At 41.3% G+C, this 26,150-nt stretch overlaps 1 protein-coding gene across 2 annotated transcripts in view; it reads right to left on the bottom strand.

Moving 5' to 3' along the window:
- PRR16 (proline rich 16) overlaps positions 1-25,462 on the bottom strand; it is a 585,607-nt gene extending 560,145 nt beyond the window's left edge. For both annotated transcript variants that reach the window (XM_077290869.1, XM_077290878.1), the window contains exon 1: positions 24,922-25,462. In XM_077290869.1, coding sequence (XP_077146984.1) covers positions 24,922-25,065 — 144 coding nt within the window. In that variant the 5' untranslated portion in view covers positions 25,066-25,462. The remainder of the gene's footprint in view (positions 1-24,921) is intronic.
- Between the last annotated feature and the right edge of the window lie 688 nt (positions 25,463-26,150).

The raw sequence follows: 26,150 nt of genomic DNA, 5'->3' as shown, positions 1-26,150 counted from the left end.
CAACAAGAACTGGCTCAACAGCGAGACACTCAAGCCCATATCCTAAGTTACATGGCCTCTGTGGACACTCGGCTTCTCTCCTTGAGTCTGCCGAGTCAGCTCCTGTTCCAGCCTCGGCTCCTCATCCTCCTCCCCATCTGGCTAAACCACCACGTTATAACAGTGATCCCAAATTATGTCAGGGATTCTTAAATCAATGTCGCCTCCATTTTGAGCTTTTGCCTTTACAATACCCTACTGATTGGGCCAAGGTAGCCTTCATAATTTATCACCTGGAGGGAGATGCGTTGGCCTGGGTAAATCCTCTTTGGGAGCATGACGACCCTGTGGTCTCGCAACTAGCTAATTGTTTAGAGACTTTTCGTCGTGTATTCGACGAGCCAGGTCGCCTGGCTTCTACCACTGAGTCTTTATTTAATTTGCATCAGGGGTCTCTAACAGTAGGTCACTACGTTATTCAGTTCCATACCCTGTCCTCCGATTTAGGTTGGGATAATGAAGCGCTGGTGGGAGCATTCTGGCGAGGTTTATCCGGGCGTATTAAGGATGAGCTAGCGGGTCGCGATACCCCAACCATTTTGGAGGATCTGATTTCTTTGGCTACCCGTATTGACCTTTGTTTTCAGGAGAGAGCCCGTGAGAGAAGGATTCCTCGGCCTTCACTGTCTTCACGTAGCCCACCTAATCCTCGTCTCAGGTTGACCACCTCAGTACCGGCGCCGGAGCTGATGCAAGTCGATCGGCTCAAAATGTCTGATCAACGTCGCCATGAGAGACGCACCCAAGGTCTTTGTTTTTACTGTGGTAGTGCCTCTCATCTTCTTCGCACTTGTCCAGAATGGCCGGAAAACTCCTCCGCCTAGGCCAGGTAAGAGAGGCCTCACTAGGTGCATGTGATACCTCTCTACCCCTCACTCTTTCAGTTTTGTTGCATGTTTCTGGCAAACGCTTTTCTTTACTAGCCTATATTTCTGAATATCAAATTAGTCCTCTTAATTTCTCAATAATGGCACTTCCACTGAACATCAAAACATTTTGCGGACTTATATATACTTTGCCGCATGAAGAGACCCATACATAAATTTAAAAAAGTTAACTCTTTATTAAGTATCAATAAAATACAATATACAAAACCCAAAATAAAATAAACAAAGTGCCCAGACAAATGGAATAGAACAAATAGGCTAAAGATTATAAATTTATCTAAAATACATAACCATATATAACCATATATATATAGCTGACCCTTGTGGAGTCACTATATACTATTGTTATAATAAATATCGTATTTATGTGGTGACTATTCTCTATTACTCCACAAGGGTCAGCTATATATATATGGTTATATATGGTTATGTATTTTAGATAAATTTATAATCTTTAGCCTATTTGTTCTATTCCATTTGTCTGGGCACTTTGTTTATTTTATTTTGGGTATTGTATATTGTTGTATTTTATTGATACTTAATAAAGAGTTAACTTTTTTAAATTTATGTATGGGTCTCTTCATGCGGCAAAGTATATATAAGTCCGCAAAATGTTTTGATAGCCTATATTTCTGGAGACTAGAGAACATCGTTGGCTGTCTCCTTATTCAGCACGCTATAGCGCTTAACGAAGAAGCTACAGCGGGAACCCGGATACCTGGAGTGCTCCCAATAATCAGCGGTTTGACTTCGCAGCTGCATGTGTTGCGGCTGTGTGACAGTCACAACAAACAGGCTCTCCATGCATGTTTTATGGCTGTCACAATGCCACTATACATTGAGCTGTGGCACCGAACAGCTGATCAGCGGGAGCACTCCAGGTATCCGGGTTCCCGCTGTAGCTTCTTCGGTAAGCACTATAGCTTGCCAAATAAGGAGGGAGCCGACAATATTCTCTCATCTCTTGTTATTTCCATCCTCATAAATGTGTGTTGTTCGATAGTGCTTGTAAAAACAAACAGTTTTGAAATTAGTGTTTGTTACAATTTTTTAGCTGCTTTTGAGATGTTAACACTTATCTTCTGTATACAATTCATTGTTTTAATGATCGACCACCATTGCTGTCTAACAGAAGAGGCCTAACCGTGCTTACAAGCTGTTTTCTATTGAGCTTGAAAGCACTGCTTTGAAGCTGACTGGGATTGCTGCAGAAAACTGTTACCTCCTATTTATTTCAAGAATGGCCACAAATTTTAATAAACAGTAAAATGCAAAAGTGTTTGCGCTTACAAGCTCTGCCAACACACTCATCTATGAAGATAAGAATAACCTTTAAAAATATTACCATATCTTCTGTGGTTGTGACTTATAATCCCTGCAGTACATTTACTGTACATTGAAGAAAACTTGTTGAACGTTGTTGCTGCATGTACATTTTGTGTGGCAAAACATTGTTATATGCTGTTGTTAAATCACAGAATAATGCAAGTGAATAGAATCAAATTTCAACCCATAACTGCAACAAGCAAATCATAAAATATATAATTGGTTTAGACTGTTTTTTGTACTTGTTTAAATCTATTTGTGGACAGGCACCAATTAATTTTACTAATTGTATATTCAAGAGCAGACTACACTAATGATATATGTAAGGTTCCTCCTTGTGGAGAGTGACATACCAGCTCTGGCTTGGGAAGGTAAGGAGGCTTATTCACCCTGCAATGCTCCTCTGGGAAATGTTATATGCAAATTGCCTCTTCAGAGACAAAAAGGACTTGAGCTCTACAGTGCCACCTGTTGGAAATAGCGATATAGAGTACAAGTCCTCTTTCTCTCTGAAGAGACAATTTGCATATAAAATTTCCCAGAGGAGCATTGTACAGCTAATAAGCCTCCTTACCTTGACAAGCCAGAGCTGGTATGTCACTCTCCACAAGAAGAAACCTTACCCCTTAGACCTCAGTCCAGAGCCTCTCTCTTAGCCAAATCAGTTCTCATACTTTGCACTGATGAGGGCCAATAGCACTAAACACCGTGTCTGCAAATTGACATACTGATTTGGCTTTTATGATAATTCATAATGCAATACTTGTTAAAGGGTTGATTGTGACTTGTAGGATCGCTACTTCCAACAGGTGGCGCTATAGAGTTCAAGTCCTTGTTCTCTCTGAAGAGGCAATTTGCACATTAATGATATACAAATTATATCTGTTGTCTCGTTCTCCTATATACAGTATATGCCATTTCCAGTTTTGCTTGCCAGTTTTTGGAACATCAGTGGTGTTGACTGTGAATGAGTGACAAAGTACTGCAGTGCGTGGGCGCTGGGAAAGGTCAGAGAGGCCTAGCACCTGCGCACTGCGGTACTTTGCTCTGCCCTCAACAGGGCAGACAAAGTATAACTGCGCCGGAGCTGCAGCGTGAATCCAAGAGGACGTCATCGTAAGAAGATGGGAGGCCCCGGACCGCGACGCCCATCATACCGGGACCGCCTCTGGGTGAGTATAATCTAACCACTTTTTCTCATCTTTCAGGTAACATCAGGGGTTTATCTACAGCACTCCAGAATGCTGTGGATAAGCTCCTGATGCTGGTGGGCTTAGCTCAACTTCGATTTTGAGGGTGACAGGTTCCCTTTAACCCCTTCCCGACCCATGACGCCACGTAGGCGTCATGAAAACCCGTGCCAATCCGACCCATGACGCCTATGTGGCGTCATGGAATGATCGCGTCCCTGCAGATCGGGTGAAAGGGTTAACTCCTATTTTACCCGATCTGCAGGGAGAGTGGGAGTGGTGCTTCAGCCCAGGGGGGGTGGCTTCACCCCCCCGTGGCTACGATCGCTCTGATTGGCTGTTGAAAGTGAAACTGCCAATCAGAGCGATTTGTAATATTTCACCTAAAAAAACTGGTGAAATATTACAATCCAGCCATGGCCGATGCTGCAATATCATCGGCCATGGCTGGAAAACCTGAAGTCACCCCCCCCACACCCACTGATCACCCCCCCAGTCCTCCGTTAGTCCTCCGGTCCCCTCCGTCCGCCTGCCGGCTCCCCCGTCCTGCTGTCCGCTCCCCCCTGTGCTCCGATCACCCCCCCTGTGCTCCAATCACCCCCCCTGTGCTCCAATCCACCCCCCCACCACCCCTTCATACTTACCGATCCTCCCGGTGTCCGTACGCCTCCTCGCTGGGCGCCGCCATCTTCCAAAATGGCGGGCGCATGCGCAGTGCGCCCGCCGCATCTGCCGGCCGGCAAAGTACATTTTGATCGCTGTGGTAGGTTCTATCACAGCGATCAAAATAAAAAAATAATAAATAAACCCCCCCCTTTATCACCCCCATAGGTAGGGACAATAATAAAATAAAGAAAATTTTTTTTTTCTTTTTCCACTAGGGTTAGGGTTAGAACTAGGGTTAGGGGTAGGGTTAGGGTTACGGGTAGGGTTAGGGTTAGGGGTAGGGTTATGGCATGTGCACACAGAGCGGATCGGCCGCGGATCGGCAGCGGATCGGCAGCGGATCGGCAGCTGATCGGCCGCGGATCCGCAGCGGATCGGCCGCGGATCGGCAGCGGATCGGCCGCGGATCCGCAGCGGATCGGCAGCGGATCGGCCGCGGATCGGCAGCGGATCGGCCGCGGATCGGCAGCGGATCGGCCGCGGATCCACAGCGGATCGGCCGCGGATCCGCTGCGAATTCGAAGCAGTTTTCCATCAGGTTTACAGTACCATGTACACCTAAGGAAAACCAAATCCGCTGTGCCCATGGTGCGGAAAATTCCGTGCAGAAACGCTGCATTGTATTTTCCGCAGCATGTCAATTCTTTGTGCGGATTCCGCAGCGTTTTACACCTGTTCCTCAATAGGAATCCGCAGGTGAAATCCGCACAAAAAAACACTGGAAATCTGCTGTAAATCCGCAGGTAAAACGCAGTGCCTTTTACCTGCAGATTTTTCAAAAATCGTGCGGAAAAATCTCACACGAATCCGCAACGTGGGCACATAGCCTTAGGGTTAGGGTTGGAATTAGAGTTAGGGTTGGAATTAGGGCTAGGGTTTGAAATAGGGTTAAGATTAGGCTTGTGGTTAGGGTTACGGATAGGGTTAGGGGTGTGTTGGGGTTACAGTTGTGGTTAGGGTTGGGATTAGGGTTACGGTTGGGATTAGGGTTAGGATTAGGGTTGGAATTAGGGTTACAGGTGTGTTGCGGTTAGGGTTGTGGTTAGGAGTTTGTTGGGGTTAGGGTTGTGATTAGGGTTATGGCTACAGTTGGGATTAGGATTAGGGGTGTGTTGGGGTTAGTGTTGAAGTTAGAATTGAGGGGTTTCCACTGTTTAGGCACATCAGGGGTCTCCAAACGCAACATGGCGCCACCATTGATTCCAGCCAATCTTGCGTTCAAAAAGTCAAATGGTGCTCCCGCCCTTCCAAGCCCCAACGTGCGCCCAAACAGTGGTTTACCCCCACATTTGGGGTACCAGCGTACTCAGGACAAACTGGGCAACAACTGTTGGGGTTCAATTTCTCCTGTTACCCTTGCAAAAATAAAAAATTACTTGCTAAAACATAATTTTTGAGGAAAGAACAATTATTTTTTATTTTCACGGCTCTGCGTTATAAACTTCTGTGAAGCACTTGGGGGTTGAAAGTGCTCACCACACATCTAGATAAGTTCCTTCGGGGGTCTAGTTTCCAAAATGGGGTCACTTGTGGGGTGTTTCTACTGTTTAGGCACATCAGGGGCTCTGCAAATGCAATGTGACGCCCGCAGACCATTCCATCAAAGTCTGCATTTCAAATGTCACTCCTTCCCTTCCGAGCCCTGACGTGTGCCCAAACAGTGGTTTACCCCCACATATGGGGTATCAGCGTACTAACAACAAACTGGGCAACAAATATTGGGGTCCAAATTCTCCTGTTACCCTTGTGAAAATAAAAAATTGCTTGCTAAAACATCTTTTTTGAGGAAAGAAAAATGATTTTTTATTTTCACGGCTCTGCGTTGTAAACTTCTGTGAAGCACTTGGGGGTTCAACGTGCTCACCACACATCTAGATAAGTTCCTTGGGGGGTCTAGTTTCCAAAATGGGGTCACTTGTGGGGGGTTTCTACTGTTTAGGCGTATCAGGGGCTCTGCAAACGTAACATGATGCCCGCAGACCATTCCATCAAAGTCTGCATTCCAAAACGTCACTACTTCCCTTCCGAGCCCCGGCATGTGCCCAAACAGTGGTTTACCCCCACATATGGGGTATCAGCGTACTCAGGAGAAACTGGACAACAACTTTTGGGGTCCAATTTCTCCTGTTACTCTTGCAAAAATTAAAAATTCTGGGCTAAAAAAATATTTTTGAGGAAAGGAAACACATTTATTATTTTCACGGCTCTGCGTTATAAACTTCTGTGAAGCACTTGGGGGTTCAAAGTGCTCACCACACATCTAGATAAGTTCCCTTGGGGGTCTAGTTTCCAAAATGGAGTCACTTGTGGGGAGTTCCTACTGTTTAGGCACATCAGGGGCTCTGCAAACGCAACCTGATGCCCTCAGAGCATTCCATCAAAGTCTGCATTTCAAAACGTCACTACTTCCCTTCCGAACCCTGACGTGTGCCAAAACAGTGGTTTACCCCCACATATGGGGTATCAGCGTACTCAGGAGAAACTGGACAACAACTTTTGCGGTCCAATTTCTCCTGTTACCCTTGGGAAAATAAAAAATTGTGGGCTAAAAATCATTTTTGAGAAAAGAAAAATTATTTTTTATTTTCATGGCTCTGCGTTATAAACTTCTGTGAAGCACTTGGGGGTTCAAATTGCTCACCACACATCTAGATTAGTTCCTTGGGAGGTCTAGTTTCCAAAATGGGGTCACTTGTGCGGGAGCTCCAATGTTTAGGCACACAGGGGCTCTCCAAACGCGACATGGTGTCCGCTAATGATTGGAGCTAATTTTCCATTCAAAAAGCCAAATGGCGTGCCTTCCCTTCCGAGCCCTGCCGTGCGCCCAAAAAGTGGTTTACCCCCACATATGGGGTATCATCGTACTCAGGACAAACTGGACAACAACATTTGGGGTCCAATTTCTCCTATTACCCTTGGGAAAATAAAAAATTCTGGGCTAAAAATCATTTTTGAGGAAAGAAAAATTATTTTTTTATTTTCACGGCTCTGCGTTATAAACTTCTGTGAAGCACCTGGGGGTTATAAGTGCTCACTATGCATCTAGATAAGTTTCTTGGGGGGTCTAGTTTCCAAAATGGGGTCACTTGTAGGGGAGCTCCAATGTTTAGGCACACAGGGGCTCTCCAAATGCGACATGGTGTCCGCTAACGATTGGAGCTAATTTTCCATTCAAAAAGTCAAATGGCACGCCTCCCCTTCCGAGCCTTGCCGTGCACCCAAACAGTGGTTTACCCCCACATATGAGGTATCGGCATACTCAGGAGAAATTGCCCAACAAATTTTAGGATCCATTTTATCCTGTTGCCCATGTGAAAATGAAAAAATTGAGGCTAAAAGAAATTTTGTGTGAAAAAAAAGTACTTTTTCATTTTTGCGGATCAATTTGTGAAGCACCTTGGGGTTTAAAGTGCTCACTATACCTCTAGATGAGTTCCTTGGGGGGTCTAGTTTCCAAAATGGGGTCACTTGTGGAGGAGCTCCAATGTTTAGGCACACAGGGGCTTTCCAAACGCGACATGGTGTCCGCTAACGATGGAGATAATTTTTCATTCAAAAAGTCAAATGGCGCTCCTTCCCTTCCGAGCCTTACCATGTGCCCAAACAGTGGTTTACCCCCACATGTGAGGTATTGGTGTACTCAGGAGAAATTGCCCAACAAAATTTAGGATCCATTTTATCCTGTTGCCCATGTGAAAATGAAAAAATTGAGGCTAAAATAATTTTTTTGTGAAAAAAAAGTACTTTTTCATTTTTACGGATCAATTTGTGAAGCACCTGGGGGTTTAAAGTGCTCACTATGCTTCTAGATAAGTTCCTTGGGGGGTCTAGTTTCCAAAATGGGGTCACTTGTGGGGGAGCTCCAATGTTTAGGCACACGGGGGCTCTCCAAACGCGACATGGTGTCCGCTAAAGATTGGAGCCAATTTTTCATTGAAAAAGTCATATGGCGCTCCTTCCCTTCCGAGCCCTGCCGTGCGCCCAAACAGTGGTTTACCCCCACATATGAGGTATCAGCGTACTCAGGACAAATTGGACAACAACGTCCGTGGACCAGTTTCTCCTTTTACCCTTGGGAAAATAAAAAAATTGTTGCTAAAAGATCATTTTTGTGACTAAAAAGTTAAATGTTCATTTTTTACTTCCATGTTGCTTCTGCTGCTGTGAAACACCTGAAGGGTTAATAAACTTCTAGAATGTGGTTTTGAGCACCTTGAGGGGTGCAGTTTTTAGAATGGTGTCACTTTTGGGTATTTTCAGCCATATAGCACCCTCAAAATGACTTCAAATGTGAGGTGGTCCCTAAAAAAAATGGTTTTGTAAATTTTGTTGTAAAAATGAGAAATCACTGGTCAAATTTTAACCCTTATAACTTCCTAGCAAAAAAAAAATTTGTTTCCAAAATTGTGCTGATGTAAAGTAGACATGTGGGAAACGTTATTTATTAACTATCTTGTGTCACATATCTCTCTGGTTTAACAGAATAAAAATTCAAAATGTGAAAATTGCAAAATTTTCAAAATTTTCGCCAAATTTCCGTTTTTTTCACAAATAAACTCAGAAATTATCGACCTAAATTTACCACTAATATGAAGCCCAATATGTCACGAAAAAACAGTCTCAGAATCGCTAGGATCCGTTGAAGCGTTCCTGAGTTATTACCTCATAAAGGGACACTGGTCAGAATTGCAAAAAACGGCAAGGTCATTAAGGCCAAAATAGGCTGGGTCATGAAGGGGTTAATATTGAATACCTGTGATAGTTGGGGGCCCTATTGGAGATTTTGCATTGAGGTCTATAAACTTCAAGGTACGCTTTTGATCACCACTGGTTTTGACACACTATAAACTGGTTTACTTTGCTGTGACATCACTTTTTTTTACTCCCCCCTCATCATTCCCCATGTTCCTATTAAACTTGATGAACACAAATTTTTTTCAACCATACTGATTATATTTTGTTTTATTTAACACTGAAAAAACACTTGACCATACCACATAACCGTAATACAGTAATAATAATTTCTATACAATGAAAGCAGAAAGCAACATTTTTATGACAGCCTGATTCTTGTGTTCATGCTACCATGAATTTGTTTTCAGCCAATGAGATGTGATGTGTTATTTATGTATTACATAAATGTATAATGGGGATGATGAATGATTGACAATTAGAAAATGATTTGCTTAAAATGGGGTGTGAAATATGCATACATGGCCTGTTCATAGGTATGCAGTAACAGACAAGACACGTTCTAGCTCTTTACTGGTTGCCTAAAGAAGTGCTAGTTCACTTTAATGTTTGATGTATATTTATGCAAGTATTTATCTCTAAATATTTAGCCAATATGCCTTTTGTGGCTCTGTGCCAGTTGATCTGTCAGTCTGGAGCTGAGAACCAGTTCTCATAGCGTTCCTTCATTGACAGCAAGACTTTCTGAGGACACCTTGGCTCAGATAATGTGTAGCTTTGAAAAAAATGGAAGTAGCAAAGCTCTTTAAGATTTTCAGCTTATAATTTATACAATACAACTGACATTATGAGGAATATAAAATGCAACATGATTTCTCAGTAAGATAATTATATTCTTATTCCACTACTGGGACCCATAGCCATATTGTGGTTTCATGTATCAGTGAAATATGGAAATGGATCACATTTTAAGAATCTGGAAAACCACAAAATTCTTTAGTTACAATATTTTGACTGTTCAATTATGTAAAATTAACATTTTCCTTAAAAAATCTTCTTCAGAGCTCTTAGGTTAACCTTGGGAAAAAAATACAGGGCAAAAACTTTGTCTGCTGGTTTTATTAACTATATTCATGTAAAAAAGCTGTTAAATTGCCACCTGTACTCATAAAGCTAGACCATGAGTTCTTCTTCCCCACCCACAGCTCAATGCGTATATACTGTAACTTAATAAATAAAATAAATAAATAGAACAAAGGATGGAGCTTCTGATATGCTCCCTCACTAAGCCCTGAGGGATTAATACTCACCCCTATTTGCCAGCTAGCTGTGGTGCAGAAATGTTTTCTGTGCTACAGAACTTCTCCTCCACTGTCTACCTGTGTTGCTGGCATGTCAGACTTTTACAAATCCAAGAGTATTTACTTGCAAAATACATGAAAATTCCCAACCCCCCTACTGTTATTTATTTGTCCTGGCTTCAGCACCAGGCTTGTTTCCTCTTTATCTTATGGCCGGCTTTTTCTATGCTAGTGTGCATCAAGTTACTATATTAACTGAACACACACCTTTCAAGTCATCCAAGAGTCTAAAAGCGAATCGGTCAGCAGAATTTTGTTAAGTAAACTACAGGTATTGTCATGTTGCCACTGTTACACTGATTAACATGCTACCTGGGATGAAGAAATCAGTCTTGTGGTTCTTGTGTAGTGTTAGAAGATTTCAGTTAATGAGATGCTCGTGCTCTGGGGTGGGACTGTAGACAGAGTCTTATCTTCCTGCTCTAGGCTAGAGAAACCAAGGTAAGACCTGACAACAGGATGTCCAGAAGCACAAACATTTGGCCACCCCAAAGCACAAACATGTTCCTCATCATAGAGACAGAGAGAGAGAGACAGACTGTTTGTGCTTCTGGATGTCCTGTTGACAGGTGTTTCCTTGGTTTCTCTAGCCTAGAGCAGGAAGATAAGACTCTGCCTACAGTCACACCCGGGAGCATGAGCATCTCAGTAACTGAAAATGTCTAACACTGATTATACAAGAAACACAAGACGGACTTCTTCACCCCAGGTATCATGTTATTCAGTGTAACAATGACAACATGACAATGCTTGTAGTTTACTTAGCAAAAGCCTGCTGACAGGTTTGCTTTACGTCTGGCTGATGCTGCTGTGCATTGCCTGAGTATTCTGGTAGCTAGTGATTTCCTGGAGTTTCCAACTAGCTCTTCTACACCCAGGTGGCTGATAGTTTACTATTCTTTTTCTGAGTGCTATCTGCACACTCAGCTCTGCTACAACAAGGAGCCTGATTGTCTAAGCTGGTATCACTAGATACATGAAAATGAATTAATTAATTCTACATTGACATTATTTTTGCATATCTGACTTCTACCAGTGGGAAAGCATTTTTTCTTATGTTTTCAGGGATGCAGCCAGAGGATATGGAAGGACTAGGGTGCTATCCTCTGACCTAGCTATGTCATCAGCAGCTTCAGCAAAGATCATATTAAATGAAAGGACACAGTACAAAAGATTATTTGATTTCATCATCAGTAGCTCTTACACGTAAACCTCTATCGAACTATACCCTACATCAGGCATTTTTGACTTGGAGCACAACTGCCACATCTCACTATCTGCGACATCACTCCTGTAGTATGTCACATACATTTGTTGCACATTTTTCTCATGTGTTGCATCACACACAAATCGAATTGACATTAAAAAAGATTGATATACTATAAGGCACAATACTAGCTTGCGACATTACAGTACTGGTGGTACGCAGCAGACAAAACATAAAATAATATAGAATATAGTATGATAGTCATACATATAGCAATAGAATGGCAAAATAATTATTTCCATGTAGAATCAAATACATTTAGAAACCAGGTTGTATATCCACAACAACTGCATCAATTGCAGATGTACAGCTCTGGCAAAAATTAAGAGACCACCACATCAAAACCACAAAAATCCACAAAATATTGATTTCTGAACTCTTCCTGAGTAGTGTTGAGCGATACCGTCCGATACTTGAAAGTATCGGTATCGGAAAGTATCGGCCGATACCGGCAAAGTATCGGATCTGATCCGATACCCGATACCAATACAAGTCAATGGGACTCAAGTATCGGAAGGTATCCCTGATGGTTCCCAGGGTCTGAAGGAGAGGAAACTCTCCTTCAGGCCCTGGGATCCATATTAATGTGTAAAATAAAGAATTAAAATAAAAAATATTGATATTCTCACCTCTCCGACGCAACCTGGACCTTACCGCTGTGAACCGGCAGCCTTCTTTGCTTAAAATGAGCGCGTTCAGCACCTTCCATGACGTCACGGCTTCTGATTGGTCGCGTGCCGCTCATGTGACCGCCACGCGACCAATCAGAAGCCGTGACGTCATCCCTCAGGTCCTAAATTCCTAGAAGGGAAGAAGCAAAGAAGGCTGCCGGTTACCAGCGGTGATGTCCAGGGGCCTCCGGACAGGTGAGTATATCAATATTTTTTATTTCCTCTCCTTCCTCTCCTTCAGACCCTGGGAACCATACACTGGAAACTTCCGATTCCCGATACCACAAAAGTATCGGATCTCGGTATCGGAATTCCGATACCGCAAGTATCGGCCGATACCCGATACTTGCGGTATCGGAATGCTCAACACTATTCCTGAGTTAAAACATTAGCATTGTTGTTTCTAAATGATTATGAACTTGTTTTCTTTGCATTATTTGAGGTCTGAAAGCACTGTTGTTGTTTTTTTTTAAAATGTTGACCATTTTTCTTTGTCAGAAAAAAAGTACTAAATTTATTGCTTGGAAATTCAGAGACATGTTGTGTCAGAAGTTGATAGACTAAAAGAGCAATTTACATTTTACTCAAATATATACCTATAAGAGAAAAATCAGACAAACTGAACATTTTGCAGTGGCCTCTTAATTTTTGACAGAGCTTTATAAGATACTAAATGGTGGCCTGATTCTAATGCATCGGGTATTGTGCAATATGTATGTATGTATGTATATAGCAGCCACATAGTATATAGCACAGGTCACGTACCAAATTGCCAGAGCTTTATAAGATATATACAGTACACAAAATAGAAGTAGAGTTTATCTAGCCTACGTCCATAATTTTTGTTAAAAGGTAGCATGTTTCGGTTTCAACCCTTTTATATACTCCTTTATCCTATATACCATGCAATTAAAACAATGCAAACTTCCTGTATGCAATAAGCCTTTAAGATGCCATGTTGTCACAGACGTTATCGTTATTTTAGCATTTCTTTTATAATGAATATATGCTGTATTTCACACTTATTCATGCCTAAAGCATGCATTTCCTTTTCTCACATAGTCCATATCTAGGGACAATCCTTACAAAACAGTGCACATCATATGTCTAGCGCTAGCATATTTAGGTGACAAAGACGAACGGCAGATTATGGCTGGAAGTAATTCTCAGAGAAGAAATGTAGGTCTCAATCTCTGCATCTTCTTGTCCATTATAACCTAACAGATTCCCTAAGTAGGCCTCCTGTCAGACCGGCTAAATGTCTTTCACTACAATTCTTTGAAGTTTTTTTTTAATGCATGTGACATATGGCTTGGAAAGAAGACATTCATGTGAATTATTTGTCTTATTTTAAAAGTATATGACCCTTTATAAACCTGTGCACTGTTTTATTGTGAAAAGTTATTTTTGCATGCATTGCTTATACTGGATTTTAGATACAAGCTAGATTATAGCCCAAAGATAAATTCACAATCTTAGAAGCTTCAGATCTGAATTCTTCTTTCCATTTTCAAAACATGACAATTCATTTAATGTAGTGAGTCTTCAAAGCAATGTACATAGCACCAATTAGAAGAAATATGAACACATTTTTTTTTCTCAATGCACTCTTTTCTAAAAAATCTGCTGTGGTAAGCTGAGCTAAGTGAAGCACATTTAAGAAGCCTAAATGGGAAACGAATGGCATATCCTGGATAAGACAAGTTTATAAAACAGATAAAATATTAACACAAAGTCTGCTATAACTGAATTACCACTCTTTTTAATTAGGATAATTTTCTTAGAAGTGTATTGTATTTATGTGCTAAAAGCTCATGTTCGATTATCACTAGTGTGATCTATCACCTAACAACTCCTATCTTCTGGCATGTGTGGCCAGAGGCGTAAGGTTCGCATCACAGAGGGTACAACCACAACCGGGCCCATGTGGGAGAGGTGCCCACCATCACCAGCAGAGTCCTTAGACTCACATTCAGCTGAAATGCATAGTGGTACAGAGACCCACCGAGTCCCTGAACTGCAATACACAGTACAGGCCAATCAGAGGCCGGCAGCTGACGTCAACAGGCGGGGCATGGCAATGATGTTATACAGGACACATAGCAGGCATAAAGATGGAAGCTGCTGGCCTTTGCACTTGCTACAGTAAAGGACACCCAGCATTCCCTTCTTGACAGTAGCGTAGCTACTGGGGGGCAGAGGGGGGTGGTGGACCTGGGCCCTGCGCTCTGAGGGGGCCCACCCTGAGCTACACTATGTAATAGTATTGGTGTGCACAGTGCACCGATACAGTTACCTTCTGCGGCAGAACAGTGAGACACGATCTCCCTGCTCTGCTGCCCGGCCGCTATGGGGCCCCTGAGGAGGAGGTGGGAGTCCCAGTGCCAGCAGTGGGCCCCCCACCTGTCATTGCAGGGTCAGCTGTACTGGCTGGATGCCGATACAGCTAACCACATTGATGAGAGGGGGGCATTGTGCTCCTTCTCCCATCATCCCCCCTGTCAGCATCTGACATCACCTTCGCCGACACTGACAGGGGGTCGCGATTACGTCAGTACTCGGCACCTGCTGTCCGGAGATGAGCAGGAGCTCAGAGCACTTCGGGAACAAGGAGTAAGAGAGGTGAGCATTGGATTTACTGCCTAATGGGGTGCATTATACTATACAGGCTGCCTAATGAGGGTGCTTTATACTATACTGGCTGCCTAACGAGGGTGCATTATACTATACAGGCTGCCTAATGAGGGTGCATTATACTATAAAGGCTGCCTAATTAGGGTGCATTATACTAAACTGGCTGCCTAATGGGGGTGCATTATATTGTACTGGCTGCCTAATGGTGGTGCATTATACTACACAGGCTACCTAATGAGGGTGCATTATACTATACTAGCTGCCTAATTGGGGTGCATTATACTATACAGGCTGCCTAATGGAGGTGCATTATATTGTTCTGGCTGCCTAATGGGGATGCATTGTACTATACAGGCTGCCTAATGAGGTGCATGATATTGTACTGGCTGCCTAATGGGGGTGCATTTTACTGTACTGGCTGCCTAATGGGGGAGCATTATACTGTACTGGCTTCATATGGGGGTGCATTATACTGTACTGGCTGCCTAATGGGGGTGCATTATATTATGCAGGCTGCCTAATGGGGGTGCATTATACTGTACTAGCTGCCTATGGGGGTGTATTATACTATGCAGGCTGCCTATGGGGGTGCATTATATTGTACTGGCTGCCTAAGGGGGTGCATTATATTGTACTGGCTGCCTATAGGGGTGCACTATATTGTACTGGCTGCCTAATGGGGGTGCATTATACTATACTGGCTGCCTATGGGGGTGCATTATACTGTACTCGCTGCCTATGGGGAGTGCATTATACTGCACAGGCCTATAGGGATAGCATTATACTATACAGGCCTATAGGGAGTGCATTATACTATGCAGGCCTATGGGGAGTGCATTATACTATATAGGCCTATGGAAAGTGCATTATACTATACAGGCCTAGGGGAGTGCATTACATTATACAGGACTATGATGAGTGCATTATACTATACAGGCCTATGGGGAATGTATTATACTATATTGAGGACTATCTGGCACATTATACTATATGGAAGCTATCTAGGAGGCCATCATACAGTGTGGAGATTACAGTGAAGGGGCCATCACACAGTGTTGGGGCCATCAAGCAGTTTGGGGGCTACTAAGGGGTCAGTATACTGTGTGGGAATACATTACAGTGAGGAGGCATCATGTTATGTATAAGAGAGCATCATGCTGTGTATAGGGAGCTGTACAGGGGGAGACTCGGGACATTACTCAATGTTAAGTGGTCACTTATTGTTATAGGGGAACTCAGGTTACTGTAACTATCAAATGGACATACAGGGCACTAGTACCTTCTAGGGAGCAAAATGTGGGCACTGTTTTCTAGCCCACTTGCACCCAGCATTACTAGGGTTGCTTTAGAATTTAGAGGGCACAGAGAACCACACAGCAGGTGCAGTAATAGGGACACATGGATGAGGAGTTTGTGCAGGTTGGGAATAGATGGTGACGGGGCTGATAATATAAGAATTGAAGTGTGTCTTTGTTGTATTCTCTGTAGACGAGTCCTGGGTGGAAGAAGTTGTGTCAGTCTGGGCCAGATGGAAAAGATGGGAAAAGTGAACAATACCATCAGAAAGAACGTCAACTATAAGTCACCATCTGTAACTGTACTTTGATCTGTTATATGTTCTGCAGGGCTGGTATCTACCACTGACCATATGGCGGTAATATCAATGTTGCTCTTTGTATAGAGATTATTTTCAGCAACATTGCTGTCATCTGCTGAGGTTCTTCTCCACTATTAGGGTGCGTCATCCAGTTGTAATCAAGGTTACCTGGTTAGGGGCCCACTCAGAAGCTTCGCCTCCCCCTGAACCAAAACCCTAGCTACGCCTCTGCTTCTTGACAAAGCTAATGTGAAACGCGTGTCAGGGATCATGCCTGGATCCTTGGCATATCTTTACTTACATCATGGGTGAGCACTAATGGATACAATAGTATTATTGTCTTTGACTTGCAATGTAACTAGGATACTTTAAGGGAATACCCCATGACAGATCTTAGATGATCTGGTCTCTGAGACTATGTGCATTGTGGCAGCATAATCACTGAGATGCGCTTGCTTTTATCTCTATTTATTTGTATTTTTCTGCCGTAAGTGCACTTGTGTTTCAGGGATCAGCCTGTTCCTTATTTACTACCATGATGCTTTCACTATGATTGCATATTTATGCCTTGGACCCACACTTTTTTACTGGGGACATTTGCCCTTTTGTCTTGATTCTTTTGTTTTTGTATATTAAAAATGATGTCTTGAAAAATGTGTATATAATCATTTAATAAAGATTTTTTGATACTTTTTTATATATGGTATAGCACTCCAATTTGTTTGGCTTTGCATATTATATACTGTAGGAGTATACAAATAATATCCTGATCTTATTACATGGGAAATGTAAACGCTTTTTGAAGCTAGCATGCTCTCAATCATATAATACTCATGTTATCTCTGTGAGTTTGTTGATATAGTAGAGGAAACCGTGTAAAGTGGGAGTGGGGTAGGTAAGTAGAATTTTTATGCGCTAGAGACCAGTGGCAAAATGGGAACCTATATACCAGGAAAAAACCCAGGATGGGGGCATATACAGTCATGGCCGAATGTGTTGAGATCTCTCCACAGGTGATCAATAGGATTTAGATCCGGACTCATTGCTGGCCACTTCAGAACACTCCAGCTCTTTGTTTCCATCCATTTTTGAGCGCTTCTTGAAGTATGTTTTGGGGCAATGTTCTGCTGGAAGACCTACGACCTAGAACACAAACCCAGCTTTCTGACACTGAGACTACATAGCACCCCAAAATCCTTTGGTAATCTTCAGATTTCATGATGCCATGTACACAGTTAAGGCACCCAATGCCAGAGGCATCAAAACAACCACAAAACATCTTTGAACCTCCACCATATTTGACTGTAGTTACTGTATTCTTTCCTTTTTAGGCCTCATGCCATTTTCAGTAAACAGTTGAATGACGTGATTTACCAAAAAGCTCTATCTTGGTCTCGCATTTTGACAAACTGTAGTCTAGCTTTTTATGTCTCTATGACAGCAGTGGGTCCTCCTGGGTCTTCTGCCATAGTGCTTTATTTAATTCAAATGTCTACAAATAGTTTGCACTGACACTACGGACCCTGATCCTGCAGACAGCTTGAATTTCTTTGAAACTTGATCAGGGCTGTTTATTTACAATTTAGAACTTGGCACTCAAATGTTACTGTGGCTTGAAAAAACAAATTGTTTATTGTGCATCCATAAAGCAAAAAGGTTGAATGTTTTCGGTCCACAGGAATGCTCAGGAATGTCCTGACAGTGCTTTTCTCCAGTGACCTCAGTCGCATACCGTTCTGCGCTGGAACAAACAGGACATTCCTGAGCATCGAGGCAACCTAAAAACCATTGAATCTGCAAACGGCAGGACATTGATAAATTATGACTATACCAGTAAAATTGTTCTGATGAAGGTCCAGATGTGGACCGAAAACGTTCAACCTTTTTGCTTTATGGATGCCCAATAAACAATTTGTCTTTTCAAGCCACAATACCATTCGAGTGCCAAGTTTTTTTCTATTTTTGGACCGTTTCGGGCTAACGCCCTACTTGAGCAACTCCCATCCTATTTTGTATGAGTGCCATGTTTTCACTACCTCATCTATTCACAATTCAGACTATCCTGCATTGCAACCTTTCATCAATTTTTCTCTGCCATCCACCTCCAGGGGGATTAGCTAGAGAGCCATGGGTTGTAAACTTCTCAATTATGTTGTGCACTGTGGACAAAGGAACATCAAGATCTCTGGAGATGGATTGTAACTCTGAGATTGTTAATATTGTTCAACAAGTTTTGTTGTCAAGTCCTCAGTCAGTTCTCTTCTGCTCTTTCTGTTCTCCATACTTAGTGTAGCACACACACAGACACACAATGTAAAGATTGAGTTAGATTCTCCCCTTTTTATCCAGTTTCAGGTGTCACTTGCTACAGGTGAGCTTGAATGACCATCACATGCTTGAAACAAAGTGTTACCCACAATATTGAAAAGATGCCAACTATTTTTTCCAGCCCATTTCTCTAGTTTTACATGAAATTATATCCAATTTGCCTTTTTATCTTGTTTTTTTTTTGTCTTGTTCAAATACACACAAAGGACATAAACATGTGTATAACAAAATGTGTACTTGCAATAATTTTCCAGGAGAAATGCTTCATTTTCTGGAACAATTTCAAGGGTACCAAAACGTTTAGACATGAATGTATAACAGGAAGGGGCCCTGGATTGGCTGGCATATGTACTAGGATGTGGGACAAATATGCCCAGAAGTAACCCAGGATGGGAAACTTATATACAAGAAAGGAACCCAGGATGGAGGACAAATATTCCAAGAAGGAAACCAGGACTGAGAGCATATATACCAGGAGTAAACCCAGAATGGGGGGCATATATACCAGGAAGGAACCCAAGATGTGGGGCATATATGCCAGGATAGGGGAAATAAAGAGTATACCAGAAAGGAACCCGAGATAGGGGACCTATATACCAGGATGGGGGAAGTAAATACCAGGAAGGGTCCCAGGATCTGAAGCATATATACCTGTAAGGGGCCACATTAGTACAGGATGGGGGACATTACTACATAATTGGAGGCAACACATATGTCCCTAAAGAATTTAGAACACTACAAGGGCCCATGCATTTGACCAATATGCGAAGGGGAGAGCCCAGGTTCAAATTTTGCATTTGGGCCCATCGGACTCTTATTACACCATCTATGGTTCTTCTTCTTTTGATCAGCAAACCTGGTGTGATATCACATGGATGTCACATCACAACAATGATGTCGTACCAGGCCTGCCAGACATTACTGACTTGGTGACTGGACTGTCCTGCGAACTGATTTCTCCCATATGTATTTATCACATATTTTAGTATATCAGATAAAATTGAATAGAGTGGCCAAATAACATCTTGTATTGATTTATTTATGTGAGAACATTTTGCTTGCCATAAATATGTAACTTTTTCAACTGGAGGTCTAAATGTCAATGTTCCCCTGAAGCTGTCTTTTTCATTTTTGTACCTCGCCATTCCTGAAGTATAGCTCCCTCCTCTCTGTATATAAAGCAAGTATTGTTGGTCATGTGGGTGTAGTCCCCAATTCTTCTCTATGGACATCTTCAGGATCATGCCTAATTGAATTACAAGACTAGATTAACATAAATCAAAGATGGACCATATCTCAGGAATAGAAGGGCTTTGGAGCTAAAAATACCCATCAGATTAAGGGGAACAGAAGCATTTATACTAGGTACAGCAATTATATATCTGTTGTAAATTACATGTTCTCTTCAAGATTTTATTTTATCAAATTATCACAAGTTTTGTTGCATAATTTATAAAAGTAGCCTTTTCACCCAGAACAATGGGAATCCACAAGCATGATAGATGCTCTTAGTAGTGTTGAGCGATACCGTCCGATACTTGAAAGTATCGGTATCGGAAAGTATCGGCCGATACCGGCAAAGTATCGGATCTAATCCGATACCGATACCCGATACCAATACAAGTCAATGGGACTCAAGTATCGGACGGTATCCCTGATGGTTCCCAGGGTCTGAAGGAGAGGAAACTCTCCTTCAGGCCCTGGGATCCATATCAATGTGTAAAAGAAAGAATTAAAATAAAAAATAGGGATATACTCACCCTCCGACGCAGCCTGGACTTTACCGCCGTAACCGGTAGCCGTTGTACCTAAGAATGCGCGCTTGAAGGGCCTTAGATGAGGTCACTGCGCTCTGATTGGTCCGTAGCGGTCGCGTGACCGCTACGCGACCAATCACAATGCAGTGATGTTAATAAGAAACTTCTCAAAAATCCTTATTTGTCCTGGTGTAGAATATTAGCAGTAATATTGTGAAGCTGACTAATCCTATTGATCTATTATCCTTTTAGTCTTTTGTTCATATCATCTTATGCTTTATTTTATGATGTGGCTTTGTTCTACTGAGTCTTTGTACTGCTTTTACCTGTACATTAATATTTCCATTTTTCTCATTCACTTTCTTTAATGATCTTCCCATCAAATATTCTGAAACTTGACTTTGAAAGTAATACATCATAGACTGGATTTTCAGCATTAAGATCCATTCATTTATTTTTCTCTTGGAAAACACCCAAAATCACACAACTGCTTTTCTGACCTCCATGAATAGTGGCAGAAGAAGATGACCTTATGTAACTGCAATCATTTTCCTGATCCATCAGGTTCTATTGAAATGTCAATTACATAAAATTTCTGTTTATAGAGACAAAACTATTTTTAGTGAAATACAATTGCTGATATTATACTGATTAAATATTTGAAAAGATAAAATGAATTTGTATTTCAAAATTGTTAAAAACATCTTCACCAGTTTATATTTCATAAAAAGATTAGGCAAAAGTTCTATAAAACATGTGAGTTATTACATGTTTCGAACCTTTAAAATCCCTGGTTTTTAGACTTACTATAGCGCATAAAAGTTTGAAATATGTAATAACTACCATTGTATAGATTTTTTGCCTAATCTTTATATGGAATGTACACTAATGAAGCTGTTCTTTAACAATTTTGGAATAAACATTGATTTTATCAACTCACGTGTGGTGCATCCCCTACTACCTTGGAACCTTCTGTGTGGGATTGACTTTCCCAAATGCTACTGTGCACTGTGTTACCGGTAGCTGTGATTGCTGGCCGATAGTAAGGTGAACTGAATATATATTTTTTTATTCTGGTTAAATTTGTATGATGGAGATTCAAAGCTGGAAAATATCATCATTGTACACAGGAAAATGGGGGTTATTATTTCCAAATTATATATTCTTTACAGAGGACCTGTTGCCAGGTCAAAAGTGGACAGCATTTGCATTTATCTTATGCCTACTGCTCCCCTGAATAGTCCTTTATTTACATTTTTTAAATCCACCATCTGGTTCCAGAGATATGGGTATTTTGTTTAGTGCTAATTTCATGGTCTTTTCCAAGGGGGCTTTGCTCATAGGGTAATAATGCAGAGCAGCCTAATGGCACACCCCCAAGGAATTCTGTGAGCCTTGCTCCCTTGGTAAAGACTATAAAAATAAACACTAAATCAAAAGGTACATATCTCAAGAGATGTATAAGGAATTTAAAAAAAAAAAGAATACTCATGGGAGCATTCGAAATAAAAAAAAATAAGAGCAATAACTGAACCCTTTTGACCTGGTGTCAGGTCCTCTTTAACTTATACCGTAGAGATGCACTTTTGCTAATTGTGCTCTATAAGTTACATAATATAATGTGACTAATGTCATTTGTGTAAGATATACTTGCCACAATGAGATTTGTCCACCGAGAGAGATAAAAGCACAAAGTTTCAATTCTAATATCTCCTGCAGGCATGTTCAAGCTGTCAGTGTTTTGTGTTTAACTAGATTTCCAGTTCTTCATATAGAGAGAACTAACAAAATGAAGGAAAGATTAGTGATTTCAATCTCCATCCCAGTTAAAGTCATCCTTAACTTGTAATCTGCTTTGAAAGTGATGCAGCAATCACCAGCCAAATGGACTTTACTGGAACATATCTATGAAATCTCTAAAAACAGGAGTATCCCTGCAGAAGGGGAAAAAAAACAGAAAAGAAAATCCATTCTAATTGAATTATTTGCCATTGGCATTTGAACGTGGTACAAAAATCTTAATCAGCGATTGCTTTCAGCTTGATTACACAGTGAATCATCCAAACTACAGAGATTTAATTCTATTTCATTCCAAGTAAATGTGTCTGATTCATAGTTTTACATTCCCAAGCCATCAATGTTACTGGACGAGAACAGATAGCCTGACGGTGAAGGATCAGTTTACACATCGGTAATGGCTTTGTATTACAATGTACATGGTCAATGGCCGAGCTTAATTGCTTCTGTCCAAAAAAATAAACCAATAAAATGTATAAATGCATGACCACATTCTGGAGAAAATCCTAATATATCAAGGACCAAATAGATACATCATAGGCAACCTAAATTAGTCTTGACAACCACTTTTCAGATTGCAGGTTTTCCTAAAGTCTTGCTAATTATGGGCTTACTGTTTATAAGAATCTCAAAAAAATAATTGATTATTATCCCTGCAACATCACAAACTTCACAGGACAGTAGTGTTCTCTTAGAGCTGTCATTACTTGACACCATGGCTGTGCCCTCCTCTTGATTGCTTACTATGGTCATAGACAGCAGATATTAAAAAACAACTCTATCCTACGCAGATAAGATATACGCCACCCTTTTTCTGTTTTCATTTACTTCGAATAATACTGTAACCATTGCTAGACCTGTTGCAGTCAATTCACATTGGAAACAACTCACGCTCAATGAAATGAATGCCTGCCTGATATAAATGGCAAACCAAGGATTATCAAAGTACATCGTCTTTCGACCAGAATTTCTATGCATAATCCAACCATCTGTCGACCAGTTGTGTTGCTAAATTATGATTTAGGGAATTGCTTTGAAAAAAAACCAAATCCTTAGCTGCGTTGTAGCTCCATTTATCTGCTGCTGACATCCTCTGAGTTACATTATGTCTCCTTTTAAACCTCAAGGAATGTGACACTTGCCATTGGTAAATCCGACATGTTTCCCATGAATGTATGACGATTTCCATTTATACATGTTAATATGAACAGGAGATCTACTATTTATTTTAACACTTACATAATTACTTTCCCAAACCCATAAATATACCAGCCTCATGCTTCATATTATCATACATTATTTCAGGAGCTGACTCATTCTCTAGCACAGAAAAAAATACATCTCTACAAAATGCTCTAGTGATTTGTTTTAAGCATCAGAATCATTCATTTGATCATATGTTTGCGATCTTATTATACACATTTATATTCCAGTGCAATAGCCCAGACTGGCCATAATAAGGCAGACACCATATGTAATTACATCTAATATCAAATATTCATCAGCCTGTCTATATATCAAAAATCTTGGGTTAAACAGCATTAAAGAGCTAGCTCACATACAGAAATGACATTCATGTTGTCAGTAATGACTTGGTAAATCTGTTTTATCCTCGAAGGTTTTTTTTTTTTTATTTCCAAGGAATTTTATCTTTACCGAACTAAAATAAGAGTTTTAAGATCCAGATCACTTATAAATTGTCCCAAAATTGCCTTGCAGCTATTTTAGTAGCTGGGTACATCTTCTTTGATGGCTCAATGGACTTGGAAATCCATTAATGAAATAGAAAGTCTTAAAGGCACTTAAGGGGGATGCTCCAATTTTATTAAAAAAAAACAAGATATGCATCTTGCACACACACATTCATACATATCTGCATAAAGCACAAGTTTATATACCGGCTGGTTCTTGCACTGATGTCTGCATGTTTTGCAGAGCAGCCTTTGAAATGGGAACCATTAATAGTGCATAAAATCACAGAGAGGCAGGAATTAGATGCGTGACTAAGAAATGCTCATTGAGATCTGCATGCCTGCTCCATCCATCTCACTGATACAAGTACAGGCAATGTGGGAATGTGTTCATTCAGTCTGCGAGGTGCAGAATGCTGTAGCTGGCCGAGCAGCTGTAGTCTCACTTGTGTCTGTGCATATATGCTTTACTATAAGGCTTTATTCACACAGCAGTATTTTTGATCATTAACTCAACAGCATTTGTCTCAGGAGTGTCTCCACAACACAAAACAGGTGTCAATCTTTCAAGTATAATTTTTCTCTGTAAGTTCCATTCCTGGTTTTGGCATACAAACACTGATGCAAAATACTGACCTAATACAGACATGTGAATAAGACCTAAGTGCACCTGGCTTTAGCATACATTCATTGATGCAAAATACTGACCATACACTGATATGTGTATAAGCACTAAGTGTCACTCCTGGTTTTGGCATACAAGCACTGATGCAAAATACTGACCAAATACTGATGCGTGAACAAGCCCTAAGCTTTATTCCTATTTACAAACATCAGGAATTCCACAGTTTTTTAAAATCCACACTCTCCCATTCATAAAACAAGCTGTGATTACTGCTGATCCCCAGCACACACCTTCCCAAAGCTCTGCTGGACAGTAGAGTACTGCTTATGGGTAACTTAGAGTTTGTGGTTGTCTTGGCGGTGGACTGCCCCTTGCTTCCAACCCAGTCCTTACCTCTTTAAGTTCCTTAGCTACATCCTTCAAGTCTCCCAAGACTAATTCCAAATCATCCACGATAATCTTGATCTGTTCTTTCACCTTGGCTTTGGAGGCTTGTCCCTCTGTCGGTGAGGATGTCCCCTTAGACTTTGCTGACATGCTGCAGTCCAGCTCAAGGGAGCTTCAGAAGAGGGTGACTGGCTCCAGCCCTCTCTGAGGAGCTGTTCCCCCGCATTTTCTTGCTCAGATCTCCCTCATTCTCTTCTTTTTCCTCTCCCTGTATACACGCTGCCATGAACTCCACAGAACTGCTTGGGGAATGGGCTGCAGACTAGTGGCGATTGTCGATCAGTGCCTGCGTCACAGTGCTTCGCTAAATCAAGGGAGAAAAAAGTGCAAGATCCCAAAGTTCACGAATGACATAAGACTCCTTTACTTCAGAGGCGCCTAAACATCCATTTACTTTTAATTGGTGACAGTCACATTCTTCCCTGGTGTTGCTCGCTCCTCTATACATAGCACGCCTACTGCCTGCTACTTGCTGCTTGCTACACACAGTCTATCTGTTCTCTTCTACTCTCCTGCATTACCGTATTTCTCCCTATAATGCAGCACTAGGATTGCCATGTATTACCAAAGGGACCAGTGATAGCAGGCATATTTTACTCTGTCACATACACAAAGCTTAGATCATAATGTATATGCTGTGGATTAAAACATAGAAAATGTATAAAAAAATTAGTATAATATTGACATGTTTTATATCAGGTCAATAAAGCCCATACGTCATGTGTCATTCTGCAAATTGTTGTCTCCAGTCCAATCCAGCAATAACCGACGCTCCGAGATAATTCATTAGGTAAGGTAGGAGAATCTGCTATGCTTTTAATCTGTAAGGATACAAGAAGTAGGAGGTGAATATGTCATTTATGAGAATCCCCCCTGGGATGATGGAGAATGAAGGGTTAGAAAAATAGGAAAGATTCTGTGCTTTAATTCCTCAGAAAACAGGATAGATGAGTAAATGAAATTGAAGAGTGGCTACATCTTGTTTCTGACTTCTTATTTTATAACCATTGCCCAAGGGCTTTCTAAATTTATGACTCCTCATTTATCAGGTACAAATTAAATCAATACTGGAACACTGCAATAGTCTGGCTTTCGAGTAGAAGTGGCGAGAAACTCAGGTGGAAGGAACAGATACAGGAGGTCTTGAAGCAGCAGAAGTGAGGATCTGCAGCCCA

Source organism: Ranitomeya variabilis, chromosome 1 (genome assembly GCF_051348905.1).
Source record: "Ranitomeya variabilis isolate aRanVar5 chromosome 1, aRanVar5.hap1, whole genome shotgun sequence".
NCBI classification, from domain to species: domain Eukaryota; kingdom Metazoa; phylum Chordata; class Amphibia; order Anura; family Dendrobatidae; genus Ranitomeya; species Ranitomeya variabilis.
The sequence above is the reverse complement of the archived record's forward strand: the minus strand, read 5'-3'. Positions and strand labels throughout refer to the sequence as shown.